Source organism: Salmo trutta, unplaced genomic scaffold (assembly GCF_901001165.1).
Source record: "Salmo trutta unplaced genomic scaffold, fSalTru1.1, whole genome shotgun sequence".
Classification (NCBI taxonomy): Eukaryota; Metazoa; Chordata; class Actinopteri; order Salmoniformes; family Salmonidae; genus Salmo; species Salmo trutta.
The window spans coordinates 729,758-746,034 of NW_021822469.1; the positions used below are offsets into that span (position 1 = coordinate 729,758).

General features: G+C 41.5%; 1 protein-coding gene across 3 annotated transcripts in view; it reads left to right on the top strand.

The window, feature by feature from the left end:
- The first annotated feature begins 319 nt into the window (after positions 1-319).
- LOC115182360 (mitogen-activated protein kinase 6) overlaps positions 320-16,277 on the top strand; it is a 28,598-nt gene continuing 12,640 nt past the window's right edge. Inside the window, exons 1-3 of one of the 3 annotated variants that reach the window (XM_029743979.1) lie at positions 320-548; positions 14,439-15,342; positions 15,687-16,004. In XM_029743979.1, the coding sequence (XP_029599839.1) occupies positions 15,106-15,342; positions 15,687-16,004 (555 nt within the window). In that variant the 5' untranslated portion in view covers positions 320-548; positions 14,439-15,105. Of the gene's footprint in view, positions 549-5,789; positions 5,951-6,714; positions 6,856-14,438; positions 15,343-15,686; positions 16,005-16,277 lie in introns of those variants that run through there. The other 2 variants (XM_029743980.1, XM_029743978.1) reach the window with 2 other exon arrangements.

Consider the following 16,277-nt stretch of genomic DNA (forward strand, 5'->3'; position numbering starts at 1 on the left):
CACAGTGACAGATCTAACCATATTCAGCTTAGACTCCTCCTCCCTCTCTCCCTCCATCTCTACCTTCTCTCTCCTCCCCCTTCAGTCTCCCTCTCTCTCCCTTTCTCCTCCCTCTCTCTTCCCCCTCTCTCATTCGCTCCCTCGCTCCTCCCCCTCGCTCCCTCACTCTCTCTCTCTCCCCCTTCCTCCCCCTCTCTCCCCCTCTCTCTCTCCCTCTCTCCATGTTCAGCCTATATGTACTCTTCATGGAGCTCCACCTCCCAACCCAGACTGACTCACATGGAGCAACACAACATATCACCAAGACTGTGACAATCTATTTCTACACAGTACTGTGTCACTCCACAGGCTACTAGTGGACTGTCTGTCTGGCAACTGTCTACTTCCCTTTGCCTGGCTGCTGAGGGGCTACTGTAAGCCCTGTGGACTGTGGGATAAGCCGTGTTGGACCGTTGGATATTGGTCTCTTTCTTTAGTGCATAACTGTATGGATTAACTGCTGTTCTGTACCATGGCGTTCCTGACACTCCGGGAGGATTTCAACCATGGTAAGAGAGATAGAAGGCTGTAATATCATGTTACAGACTAAGTTGAACAAGGCAGAAGAACAGTATAAGTGCAGAGGGACTCTGGTTGAAGTGTTCTATGGACATGTAGGAGAGTCTAAGGGACATGAGAGGTTTATTGGCTGGACATGTAGGAGAGTCTAAGGGACATGAGAGGTTTATTGGCTGGACATGTAGGAGAGTCTAAGGGACATGAGAGGTTTATTGGCTGGGCAAGTTCCTGTGCCTGTCTGTTTCAGCCGAATAGTTTTTGACGATTGTAGATGAACAACGAGCGCTAGAGATCTCTGTATGTCTCTCTTTTTCTCTCTCTGTGGTGAGATATGGTGAGCTGGAAGCATGAGTGAAGGCTGAGGCAGGCAAAAAGACAGACAGGCAGAAAAGCAGGCAGGCAGAAATACAGGCATGCAGGCAGGCTTGTGATGAGCTTCCTTTGATTATTCCCGCTGTCATCATCACAGCAGCAGAGTGACAGACGGGTGTAAACAGAATTTTCACATCTCCTTGGAGACACGGTAGTCAGAACCACTCTTCACACTCTGAGGAAAGAGAACATTCTGTGCAGATGAAATAACACTGGAATTAAGTCCCAAATAGACCCCTATGCCCTAGGGTGCTATTTGTAATGCATCCTGGGACTCAGACAGGGATGTCTTAGCCCGTAAGGCACAGCACATCGATACAAAGTGCTTCTGTAGTAACAGTGTAGACACAGGTGTGTTGTCCCTATGTGCATTAGGATGGAGTTTCAATTTGATATCAAAGTCACGGCAGCGTTGTTTTGTCAAATCCAGCTCCCACTATCTATGGTGCTACTTCATACTGACCATCTGCGTAGTAATACGGCTGCAGTTTCAACATATCAACATTAGTTACATAAGCAAGTGTGATTGATATCCTACCACTTCAGCTCCCCTCAGCAGGTTGACACAATCACGAACAATATGAATGTTCTTTGAGAGGGAGTCAAAGGGCCTCAACAAATTATACTGTAGACTAACCTTGAGAAGAGAGGAGGAGGAGGAGGACGAGAGGGGGAGGAAACAGGGGAAGAGAGGGGGAGGAGATATGAGAGGGGGAGGTGAGAGGGGAGGAGAGAGAAGAGGGGGAGGAGAGGGGGAGGAGATATGAGAGGGGGAGAGGAGGAGAGGGGGAGGAGATATGAGAGGGGAGGTGAGGGGGGAGGAGAGGGGGAGGGGAGGGGGAGGAGAGGGGGAAAGTGTGAGGACTCATTAGTACACTGGGACATTTTCAGCAACTTTGATTTACCTTTTTTTTCTTTTTACCTTTATTTAACTACAACAAATTCTTATTTGGAATGATGGCCTACCCCGCCAAAACCCAGACAAAGCTGGGCCAATTGTGCGTCGCCCTATGGGACTCCCAATCACAGCTGGATGTGGTACAGCCTGGAATCGAACCAGAAACTGTAGTGAGATGCACTGAGATGCAGTGCCTTAGACCACTGCCCCACTCGGGAGCCCAAATGACCTATGTCATAGTTATTGATCTATATATTACTGTAGTGATCGATCTATATATTACTCTAGTGATCTATATATTACTGTAGTGATCAATCTATATATTACCGAAGTGATTGATCTATATATTACCGAAGTGATTGATCTATATATTACTGTAGTGATTGATCTATATATTACTGTAGTGATTGATCTATATATTACTGTAGTGATTGATCTATATATTACTGTAGTGATTGATCCATATATTACTGTAGTGTTTGATCTATATATTACTGTAGTGATCAATCTATATATTACTGTAGTTATTGATCTATATATTACTGTAGTTATTGATCTATATATTACCATAGTGATTGATCTATATATTACTGTAGTGATTGATCTATATATTACTGTAGTTATTGATCTATATATTACTGTAGTGATCTATATATTACCGTAGTGATTGATCTATATATTACTGTAGTGATTGATCTATATATTACCATAGTGATTGATCTATATATTACTGTAGTGATTGATCTATATATTACTGTAGTTATTGATCTATATATTACTGTAGTGATCTATATATTACTGTAGTGATTGATCTATATATTAATGTAGTGATTGATCTATATATTACTGTAGTGATCAATCTATCTATACCGTAGTGATTGATCTATATATTGTGATCTATATATTACTGTAGTTATTGATCTATATATTACCATAGTGATTGATCTATATATTACTGTAGTGATTGATCTATATATTACTGCTGTTATTGATCTATATATTACTGTAGTGATCTATATATTACCGTAGTGATTGATCTATATATTACTGTAGTGATTGATCTATATATTACCATAGTGATTGATCTATATATTACTGTAGTGATTGATCTATATATTACTGTAGTTATTGATCTATATATTACTGTAGTGATCTATATATTACTGTAGTGATTGATCTATATATTACTGTAGTGATTGATCTATATATTACTGTAGTGATCAATCTATCTATATTACCGTAGTGATTGATCTATATATTACTGTAGTGATCAATCTATCTATATTACCGAAGTGATTGATCTATATATTACCGAAGTGATTGATCTATATATTACCGAAGTGATTGATCTATATATTACCGAAGTGATTGATCTATATATTACCGTAGTGATTGATCTATATATTACTGTAGTTATTGATCTATATTTTACCGTAGTGATGGATCTATATATTACTGTAGTGATTGATCTATATATTACCGAAGTGATTGATCTATATATTACTGTAGTGATTGATCTATATATTACTGTAGTTATGGATCTATATAATACCGAAGTGATTGATCTATATATTACTGTAGTGATTGATCTATATATTACTGTAGTGATTGATCTATATATTACTGTAGTTATGGATCTATATAATACCGAAGTGATTGATCTATATATTACTGTAGTGATTGATCTATATATTACTGTAGTGATCAATCTATCTATATTACCGTAGTGATTGATCTATATATTACTGTAGTGATCTATATATTACCGTAGTGATTGATCTATATATTACCGTAGTGATTGATCTATATATTACCATAGTGATTGATCTATATATTACCATAGTGATTGATCTATATATTACCGAAGTGATTGATCTATATATTACTGTAGTGATTGATCTATATATTACTGTAGTTATGGATCTATATAATACCGAAGTGATTGATCTATATATTACTGTAGTGATTGATCTATATATTACTGTAGTGATCAATCTATCTATATTACCGTAGTGATTGATCTATATATTACTGTAGTGATCTATATATTACCGTAGTGATTGATCTATATATTACCGTAGTGATTGATCTATATATTACCATAGTGATTGATCTATATATTACCATAGTGATTGATCTATATATTACCGAAGTGATTGATCTATATATTACTGTAGTGATTGATCTATATATTACTGTAGTGATTGATCTATATATTACTGTAGTGATTGATCTATATATAACTGTAGTGATTGATCTATATAATACTGTAGTGATTGATCTATATATTACTGTAGTGATTGATCTATATATTACTGTAGTGATTGATCTATATATTACCGAAGTGATTGATCTATATATTACTGTAGTTATTGATATATATACCTGTAGTGATTGATCTATATATGACTGTAGTGATTGATCTATATATTACCGCAGTGATCTATATATTACTGTAGTGATCTATATATTACCGTAGTGATTGATCTATATATTACCGAAGTGATTGATCTATATATTACCGTAGTGATTGATCTATATATTACGATAGTGATTGATCTATATATTACCATAGTGATTGATCTATATATTACCATAGTGATTGATCTATATATTACCGAAGTGATTGATCTATATATTACCGAAGTGATTGATCTATATATTACCGAAGTGATTGATCTATATATTACCGTAGTGATTGATCTATATATTACCATAGTGATTGATTTATATATTACTATAGTGATTGATCTATATATTACTGTAGTGATTGATCTATATATTACTGTAGTGATTGATCTATATATTACTGTAGTGATTGATCTATATATTACTGTAGTGATTGATCTATATATTACCGTAGTCATTGATCTATATATTACCGTAGTGATTGATCTATATATTACTGTAGTGATTGATCTATATATTACCGAAGTGATCGATCTATATATTACTGTAGTGATCGATCTATGTCATAGTTATTGATTTATGTGTGAGTGTGTGTGTGTGCCTAGGCGATTTGTAGCATTGGTCAGAATTCCATTCAGCTATTTTGCTTTTACCCTTCATATGGAACTGACAGAGAACACAGCTGATCTGTAGCCTGCTCCTTGGACATAGTCTCAAAATGCTCACATCACCTCACCATGTCTGTCGCATAATAGACTAAGCATCCTTCCAGTCTCTCCATCCCACTAGTCTACATCATCACCCCAGGCTGGGTCAGGTAACGTTCTGCAGCATTCTCAGCCACATGGCTCTTCACATGGTCTGCTGGCCCTGTTGATGGACACTGCAGTTGATGGGAGCAACCTACCATATTGCTCCTGCTGCTTCCGCGTCCCGCCTCTTCCGGTCCTCTCATTAAACTGGCTGATTCTGGTGCTCGTTCATTCATCAACATATCCTACATATCCTCCTTCCCCTCCGCTCTCCCCTGCTCTGGTGCTGCCTATGCTGATGTTGTTACATCACACTGGCTCACAGACTGACTGCTGAAGCTACTGCATAGCAGACAAGGACCCCAGACCTGCAGAATCTATCTGAATATCTCTGGATCCGAATTTTTGGCTATTCTGTTTTATTTCTGTGTGATTTATATTCGTTTATTCGGAATATTTATTTCGGGAGGATGTAGGTAGATCGCAGTGCGAGAGATTCCACATACCGCTAGTCGGGGAAAAAAAAGAAGGCAAAAAAAGATAGCAGAAAAAGGCGACAAGCCCTGCGCATCATGACAGATGGACTATCTAAATCCTCACGCAGCACCAGTAACGTTTCCGAGCGACTTTTATCTCTAACGCGGCTAATAATGCAGTACTGTGTACCATAATCTGAAAATAGCATTAGGCAGCGCTCAGAAAACACTGCATTGCTGCTGAAGGATGAAAAACAACGGCAGCACCTCTGCAGTCTTCCGCAAGCAGAGGAATTTCCAAAACAAGTTTGTCTGTCTTGTCTGACTGACTTGCTTGGAAGTTGGCACAAATATTAGTATCTCTCTTGAGTGTTGATATTGAATATTTATTTTGAAAACATAAATATAATCCTCCGTCTCAACAACTGTGTGTGACATATGGTCCAAATGTAACAGGCACTGCACCTGTGCCGAGTCAATAACAGGTAAAATACATGCGAGAGAAATACAGAAAACTATAGGTCATGATTGATTGATTGATTTTGATGTGAAGATAAGCTTATACCGCCAATCGATCCTTGTTTTACTTTAAGTTTAATACATGAGGACTTCATTGAGCAGTCAGACTCAACCGCATAGTCTCTGTGTTTACTATAAACATAAGATATAGGCTTTATATATAGGCTCAACATTATTGTCAATTAGGCCTATAGGCTATGCATTATTTTAGGCTATAGGCTTTATATAGGCCTATAGGCTGAACATGATAGATTGTCAATTAGGCCTATGCATTATTTATATACAGGCCTACGTCTAAAAACATTGACCTTCTGAATTAACATAATCCGAACTATCAGCAGTTTAATAATGAATTGATGTTAACTGTTTTAATGGCTGTTAATTGATTTGTAACTGTTTTAATGACTTACTTAGTGTTTAACTGTTTTGCGTTTGAGGTTTCCCAAGGCTGCTTTGATCCTCCATTCAATAGTGATGATGGCCTGTTAGTGTTTTTCCTTTGTATTGGGGTTATCTACTTAGGATAAGATTCTGCCTGGCTGACAATAACTTCAGGGCCCACAGCGTAAAATAACAGTTTATTCGGACACTAGGCTATTTTTAAACATAACAAAAAACATAGTCAGTAAAATAACATCAGACAAACATTAGAAGATAGAATCGCCCTAAATATGCGTTTTATTCCGGTATTTTGAATTTACCGCCTGGTTTCCCATCGTCTCCATTCTCCACGTCTCTTGAATGACGCTGACGCAAGCAGCCAGTCTGAATGGCGATTGTAACAGACTCGCAGGGCAGTGCCAACGGAGCGCAGCCCGACCTTATATCGCTTTGAAAAACATAGCTATATCAAATGAAACGGACGAGAACAGTAAGTGATTCAATACTATTTCGGACAAGTGTATTGTTATGTGGGGAGGTCGTATTATGTTTTTAAACGGCAGAATACGTTGATTTTCGACGTCGGTTTGGCAACGGCTTTGTGTTAGGAGGGAGTAGGATCCGCTCTTTTATACCTCAAGAGGTACGACCACGTAGCCGACGGAGCTAGCTAGCGACTGGTTTGGGAGGTTAGCCAGCTAAACTACAGACCCTCAAGCCAACAACAGGCGCCTTTGTTCATGTCACAGGATCGTTGGAAAGCGCTCTGTCAAACAAATATGTGGATAAACGTTGGTCATTTGATTCGATGTCATGTTTATATGGGTAACGTTATATAGTAGCCGTTGGCTGAATATCAACGACATTTAATTTCACCTGTAAGGTAGGATAAGCTAACAGTCAACTAGGGGTCTGTTCCCCGAGATATCACAGGAGTCGGGGGTTCATGACTTTTATGGGGGGGCGATCACATGGTTAACTTGGCTAGCAGTGGCTATCTGAAAACCCCCACGTTATGACGATGAACTAGCTTCACACAAAATAACCTATAGTCAGCAATACGGCGAATATGTTTTGTTGGCTAGCTGCTATCGCCGTGTTATTTACATTTAAACAATTCGGTGTTTTTTGGCTAGCTCCGTTTTGGATAAAGTGTGTAGCTAGTTAGCTACCTAGCGAACGATACTACAGTAGCTAGTTTGCTAGCCGACTCAACTCCACGATTTACGATGGAGTTGAGCGGCGCAGTGTTAAAATCGATTTTTTTTAAAGTAAAGTAGCTTTTGTCCATTTGTCCCTAGATGACTGAATAGGGATTTGTTTTTACGTTTATGCTGTCCCTCAGTCCTCTCATGCAATGAGACATTCCCCAAAGCTAAATAGAATGTTTGAAGGATAACTAAAAAGACCCGATTAAATCATTAAAATGTACATAAAAAAACGGCAAGTACTTTTTTTGAAAATAGTATACACTATCTATTTTTTTTACTTGTTGTTATTGTGTATGCCTTATAGAGCTGTGGTGTCATTTAACAAGGAGCCGATGTAATAAATGAACTTCACTCGCTGCAGCAGAGGGATGAGGACAGAGACTAGAGTGGGCTACCTCAGTGGAGCAGGAGAAGAGCAGCTGACTTTAGCCAGGCAGGCACATAAACACGGAAGTCACTAAATCCCGAGTGGCGCAGTGGTCTGAGAGTGGCGTAGGGGGATAAGACACTGCAGTCCCTGGTTCGAATCCAGGCTGCATCACATCCGGCCTTGATTGGGAGTCCCATAGAGCGGCGCGCAATTGGCCCAGCGTCGTCCGGGTTTGGCCTGGGTAGGCGGTCATTGTAAATAAGAATTTGTTCTGAACTGACTTGCCTTGTTAAATAAATAAAATCAACCCAAAGTCACTGGGGCAGCCTTTAAAAAGTATCTACATTTGTCTCTACTCTTTTGCCAATAAGTCGCTGGAAGGATCTGACTTGCTAAATCTAGCAACAAAGTCGCTAAATTGGCATCACTGGAGTGTCGAGTCACATTTAAAATGAAGTTTTTATTAAAAACTACTGATTTCAGCACCCAAAGAATAGCCTGCAATTACATGCATTGTTCTGTGCAATTACATGCATTGTTCTGTGTAATTACAGGCTAACGCTATTCTTTAGGTGCTGAAATAAGTATTTTTATAAAAACTGTCATTTTATGTGAGGTCGGCGGTCCAGTCCGCCCACATTTAAGCCAAGTGTACAGTCGTGGCCAAAAGTTGAGAATGACACAAATATTAATTTCCACAAAGTTTGCTGCTTCAGTGTCTTTAGATATTTTTGTCAGATGTTACTATGGAATACTGAAGTATAATTACAAGCATTTCATTAGTGTCAAAGGCTTTTATTGACAATTACATGAAGTTGATGCAAAGAGTCAATATTTGCAGTGTTGACCCTTCTTTTTCAAGATCTCTGCAATCTGCCCTGGCATGCTGTCAATTAACTTCTGGGCCACATCCTGACTGATGGCAGCCCATTCTTGCATTATCAATGCTTGGAGTTTGTCAGAATTTGTGGGTTTTTGTTTGTTCACCCACCTCTTGTGGATTGACCACAAGTTCTCAATGGGATTAAGGTCTGGGGAGTTTCCTGGCCATTGACCCAAAATATCGATGTTTTGTTCCCCGAGCCACTTAGTTATCACTTTTGCCTTATGGCAAAGTGCTCCGTCACGCTGGAAGAGGCATTGTTCGTCACCAAACTGTTCCTGGATGGTTGGGAGAAATTGCTCTCGGAGGATATGTTGGTACCATTCTTTATTCATGGCTGTGTTCTTAGGCAAACTTGTGAGTGAGCCCACTCCCTTGGCTGAGAAGCAACCCCACACATGAATGGTCTCAGGATGCTTTACTGTTGGCATGACACAGGACTGATGGTAGCGCTCACCTTGTCTTCTCTGGACAAGCTCTTTTCAGGATGCCCCAAACAATCGGAAAGGGGATTCATCAGAGAAAATGACTTTACTCCAGTCTTCAGCAATCCAATCACTGTACCTTTTGCAGAATATCAGTCTGTCCCTGATGTTTTTCTTGGAGAGAAGTGGCATCTTTGCTGCCCTTCTTGACACCAGGCCATCCTCCAAAAGTCTTCGCCTCACTGTGCGTGCAGATGCACTCACACCTGCCTGCTGCCATTCCTGAGCAAGCTCTGTACTGGTGGTGCCCCGATCCCGCAGCTGAATCAACTTTAGGAGACGGTCCTGGCGCTTGCTGGACTTTCTTGGGCGCCCTAAAGCCTTCTTCACAACAATTGAACAGCTCTCCTTGAAGTTCTTGAAGATCCGATAAATGTTGATTTAGGTGCAATCTTACTGGCAGCAATATCCTTGCCTGTGAAGCCCTTTTTGTGCAAAGCAATGACGACGGCACGTGTTTCCTTGCAGGCAACCATGGTTGACAGAGGAAGAACAATGATTCCAAGCACCACCCTCCTTTTGAAGCTTCCAGTCTGTTATTCGAACTCAATTAGCATGACAGAGTGATCTCCAGCCCTGTCCTCGTCAACACTCACACCTGTGTTAACGAAAGAATCACTGACATGTCAGCTGGAACTTTTGTGGCAGGGCTGAAATGCAGTGGAAATGTTTTTGGGGGATTCAGTTAATTTGCATGGCAAAGAGGGACTTTGCAATTAATTGCAATTCATCTGATCACTCTTCATAACATTCTGGAGTATATGCAAATTGCCATCATACAAACTGAGAAAGCAGACTTTGTGAAAATTAATATTTGTGTCATTCTCAACTTTTGGCCACGACTGTACACTACATGATTTTGCCCCCGATTTAGCAGTCCCCAGACTGGTCTCATAGACTAGACGTAACATAGTAAAAGTAAATCTGGGACACTCAAGTTAGTATGATATGTTACGTTTGGTATTGTTACATAAGATAGGTTACTTAAGGCATAAATTAAAGGAGCGTGATTAGGTGGGCGTATAACGCGAACATATAGCAACCCGAAGGTTGTATTTGAGCTAATTAGGACTTTGCAACTACCTGCTTCTTTTTTTAGCTATTTTGCAACTACTTAGCATGTTAGCTAACCTTTCCCTTAACCCCTAAAGCTAACGTTAGCCACTTAGCAAAAAATGATCACGACAAATTGGAATATCATATGTTTAGCAAATTTGTAACATATATTGTACAAATTGCAATTCGTAACATTGTACTGATTGCAATTTGTAACATATCATATGAAATGTATGATGGACATCCACCAATTAATAAATACCTTCCTAAACGTAACATATCATCCTAAATGGAGTGTCTCGGATTTGCGTACAGTGTTAGTGTGAAATACTCTGAGACAAATTTTTGAGCTCGGATATGAAATCCCCATGTCGTTGCCTACTTGAGGCGCGCGGCTGTCACCAACACTCGCTTAATGTGAGCGGGTCAGAGACGCAATCTGAGGTTTTCCGATCCAATCTTTGAGCAGTCCCAAACATCCCAATATTTTCAAATGTTTGATTTTAATGGCACAAACTCTGCAATGCTCTTGTAGTGTGAAATGTGCAATGACAAATTCTGACTGAGAACGGTGATTATCTATAGCCAATGAGAGCTCGCTAGAGAAGCCAGTGAGATGATGACGTTGTTTCACATCACCCAGAATGTGTCCACTCGAGCAGGAGCCATGACTACTAGTATGTATTTGCCTTTAGCCAAAGTGTCATGTCGGCCGACGTTAACAACCAATGTAATTCAATTAAAAAATGTTGGCTAGATATTTCAACTCTGTATGTAAAGTGTGAAAACTAAGCTAACATATGGAATTGTTTTAAGATGATCCTACAAAGGATCATTTATCTATTTTATTTTTTAAATTCAGGACCTATTTAGGTATAAAATATATATATACTGCTCAAAAAAATAAAGGGAACACTTAAACAACACATCCTAGATCTGAATGAAAGAAATAATCTTATTAAATACTTTTTTCTTTACATAGTTGAATGTGCTGACAACAAAATCACACAAAAATAATCAATGGAAATCCAATTTATCAACCCATGGAGGTCTGGATTTGGAGTCACACTCAAAATGAAAGTGGAAAACCACACTACAGGCTGATCCAACTTTGATGTAATGTCCTTAAAACAAGTCAAAATGAGGCTCAGTAGTGTGTGTGGCCTCCACGTGCCTGTATGACCTCCCTACAACGCCTGGGCATGCTCCTGATGAGGTGGCGGATGGTCTCCTGAGGGATCTCCTCCAAGATCTGGACTAAAGCATCCGCCAACTCCTGGACAGTCTGTGGTGCAACGTGGCGTTGGTGGATGGAGCGAGACATGATGTCCCAGATGTGCTCAATTGGATTCAGGTCTGGGGAACGGGCGGGCCAGTCCATAGCATCAATGCCTTCCTCTTGCAGGAACTGCTGACACACTCCAGCCACATGAGGTCTAGCATTGTCTTGCATTAGGAGGAACGCAGGGCCAACCGCACCAGCATATGGTCTCACAAGGGGTCTGAGGATCTCATCTCGCTACCTAATGGCAGTCAGGCTACCTCTGGCGAGCACATGGAGGGCTGTGCGGCCCCCCCAAAGAAATGCCACCCCACACCATGACTGACCCACCGCCAAACCGGTCATGCTGGAGGATGTTGCAGGCAGCAGAACGTTCTCCACGGCGTCTCCAGACACTGTCACGTCGGTCACGTGCTCAGTGTGAACCTGCTTTCATCTGTGAAGAGCACAGGGTGCCAGTGGCGAATTTGCCAATCTTGGTGTTCTCTGGCAAATGCCAAACGTCCTGCACGGTGTTGGGCTGTAAGCACAACCCCCACCTGTGGACGTCGGGCCCTCATACCACCCTCATGGAGTCTGTTTCTGACCGTTTGAGCAGACACATGCACATTTGTGGCCTGCTGGAGGTCATTTTGCAGGGCTCTGGCAGTGCTTCTCCTGCTCCTCCTTGCACAAAGGCGGAGGTAGCGGTCCTGCTGCTGGGTTGTTGCCCTCCTACGGCCTCCTCCACGTCTCCTGATGTACTGGCCTGTCTCCTGGTCGCGCCTCCATGCTCTGGACACTACGCTGACAGACACAGCAAACCTTCTTGCCACAGCTCGCATTGATGTGCCATCCTTGATGAGCTGCACTACCTGAGCCACTTTTGTGGGTTGTAGACTCCGTCTCATGCTACCACTAGAGTGAAAGCACCGCCAGCATTCAAAAGTGACCAAAACATCAGCCAGGAAGCATAGGAACTGAGAAGTTGTCTGTGTTCCCTACCTGCAGAACCACTCCTTTATTGAGGGTGTCTTGCTAATTGCCTATAATATCCACCTGTTGTCTATTCCATTTCCACAACAGCATGTGAAATGTATTGTCAATCAGTGTTGCTTCCTAAGTGGACAGTTTGATTTCACAGAAGTGTGATTGACTTGGAGTTACATTGTGTTGTTTAAGTGTTCCCTTTATTTTTTTGAGCAGTGTATATGAAACATTGAATTTGGCCTTACTACTATTAGCTCATAGAAGCACATTGAATAACAGATTGTATTGAGACGCAGCCCATACAGATGTCTCCAGGTTAAACAGGTGGATTTTGATGGGAATTTGTTTAAGCTAATTCGATTTCCGCAGGGGCGTGGACCTTGACTCTAGGCGTTTAACTGGTCGTGTGCCATATAAACTGGCCACAGTGTATTAGGTACACCAATTTAGTACTGGGTCAGACCCCCCTTCGCCTCCAGAACAGCCTGAAATCTTCCGGGCATGGGAACATTGCTATCAATGGACCTAACGTGTGCCAGGAAATCATTCCTTGACAGTCTCTTAAGACCTCTCATCAACAAGCTGTTTTTGCCCACAGGACAGCCGCTGACTGGATGTTTTTTGTTTGTCGCACCATTCTCGGTATACCCTAGACACTGTCGTGCGTGAAAAGTCTAGGAGGCTGGCCGTTTCTGAGATACTGGAACCAGTATGCCTGGCACCGACGATCAGACCACACTCAGTCGCTTAAGTTAGAGTGTTGGGCCAGTAACCTTAAGGTTGCTGGATTGATATCCCCGAGCTGACTAGGTAAAAAATCTGTAATTCTGCCCCTGAGCAAGGCAGTTAACCCGGTGTGTTCCCCGGGTCCCAGAGATGTGGATTAAGGCAGCCCCCTGCACCTCTCTGACACGTTTCAGTTGGAGGCATTCAGTTGTACAACTGACTAGGTATCCCCCTTTCCCAAACTAGTTTTGCCCGTTCTAACATCTGCCTAGCGACTTTCCGCAGACCATATGGTCTTTATTGCAACTTGGCTGGATTACAAAGCTATTGGTAGCAAGCTATTTTGAGAAGTTTATTGAGTAAAACTGGACATTTTTCTCATAGTTCAAATATAAGACTATTTTTCAATAAATATCAAGGGTCTTATTCTGTTGACGTGATCGTCGATGCTTGGCTGCCGTTTGACAAATAAAGATAATCTCTCTTTCTTTTGTCGAATAATAATCAGATTGTAGTCTATACCCGCACTGTATCTGTGAGCGGTTGTCTAGTGAGCGGTTGTCTAGTGAGCGGTTGTCTAGTGAGCGGTTGTCTAGTGAGCGGTTGTCTAGTGCACACGTGCCAATACCAGAATGGACACACTGGCTATACAACATTTGTTGTGAAAACCATCAGTAGAATTGAAAATGTGATGAGAACCCATTTAACTAGCTTCTTCTTTTTTACATGGGAATTTAACCGCAACATGTATTTTGATGCGCACTATGTCATCATGCACAAGTCAATTTGATGGAAACTCTGGTGGGAAAATTTGCATATTGTTTTTATGCAGATTTTTGAATATTTGTGTGAAAATCTGTCGCCAATTGGATGAAAAACCTAGTTTGAAACTTTTGAAATGTATTAGCTAGCACCTCTCCATGTATTTCTCTTTTGGGTCATCTTAAATTGGACAGTGACAGTCGTTCAGTCCGTTTGACGTCAGGCTATTAAAGGGTTGAATGGAACTATGTCAGGTCAGCCAGCAGTGTTACTATTGTCTAATTGTTGTCTGATTGCTGACCTAAAGCATTGTGTTGTTTCTGTTTCAGGTTACGCCCATGTAAAATGGAGGATAGTTTTGATTGCGACTGTGGTGAGCTTGAGCCACCCGATTGTTGAGGGCCAGACTACTCTGTGAAGACTAAAAGGCAAGACACCATTTTGGATGAGCGGTGGTTCCAACAAAAAGAAGATTGAGTAAATACAAAAACAAAAAAATATATAATTTAAAATTGTAGTGCTTTTTAGCGCATTTAAAATCAATGCAGCTGCACAGGATGAGTCTATAACTGAATGTATCTGCACTGTGAGGATGCAACCAGATGCTGTTGTAGTTTTTGAATTGGCCTTTTGAGTTCATTCCATTATTGCTGGCTGTTAAACACTAAACATTTAAAAACGGTTTAATAACCAGAGAAGCGACAAAAAAAAAAGATTTCGAAAAAGTAATTCATATTAGGCCTGAGAAACTTGCTCCATTTGTCAAACAAACATGACTTTCTACTCTTGTTGTGAGTCAGAGAGCCGTGTGATTCTGTGAGGGTTAGACAGGGGGAAACAGTAGTCTTCTGTAAGGGTTATACCACCCACATTTATATTTTCACAATATTACACACCAGTTAAGACCTCCTATAGCTTATTATCAGTCAGTTTGTCCGTTTTGTATTGAACAACCCCAAAAGTCAATAGAAACTTAGTCAAAACACCAAATCCAAGATGGCGGAGAAGTTTGAGTCTCTGATGAACATCCATGGGTTTGACCTGGGCCCACGCTACATGGACCTGAAGCCTCTGGGCTACGGAGGGAACGGCCTGGTGTTCTCAGCCGTCGACACGGACTGCGACAAACGCGTGGCGGTGAAGAAGATCATCCTGACGGACCCTCAGAGCGTCAAACACGCCCTGAGAGAGATCAAGATCATCAGGAGGCTGGACCATGACAACACCGTCAAGGTAACACAGGAAATGCAGTAACCAACTGTACAATACCTTTTTATTGGCCATTCGTATGGAAATGTCTTTTGTCAGGACAGCAGTGGAATGGGTCAGCTCCTAACACTGCAGACAGTGGGGGGAACTCCCCTTGCTCAAGTCACACTGCAACATCAAACTCTGCAGTCATATGACTTGGCCTGAGTAGAACAATACAAGTCCCTTCCAATTGCTGGACTACCTCACACTAGTTACTGCTAAAGCACTTGAGTCACACTACACACAGTCAAGAACATACAGACAACATGCAGGTGTATCTGCTCATATGAGTTGATGTTAACATATGAACACCTTCCCTCTGCCAGGTATTTGAGACTCTAGGGCCCAGCGGTCGCCACCTAACAGAGGACATAGTCTCTCTGACAGAGGTGAACTCTGTGTACATCGTCCAGGAGTACATGGAGACAGACCTGTGTCAGCTCCTGGAGAGGGGTCTTCTCTCTGAGGACCACGCCAGACTCTTCATGTACCAGCTGCTGAGAGGCCTCAAGTACATCCACTCTGCCAACGTACTGCACAGAGACCTGAAGCCTGCCAACTTGTTCGTCAACACAGAGGACCTAGTGCTGAAGATAGGAGACTTTGGGCTGGCCCGGATCATGGATCCTCACTACTCACACAAGGTAAGAGGCTAAAACAGAGACTAGTTAAACTAACAGTCATTACTGTCTGTAATAACCATGTGATACCTGCCTAGCGTTCTGGCTTTATTGCCCAGAAACCAACTGGGCTAGTCCCTCAGGTGACGCTATCAGCCTATCACACCACACTGCACCGCAGGAAGTTAACAAGGAGGTATGGTAGTTCCTGAAGTCGCGCCTCCGTTTCCCTTCCCAGGGGAAATGTTTCCGCTGAGATAAGGGCCCTGGGAACCAATATTTCTGTTGAGGGGTGGG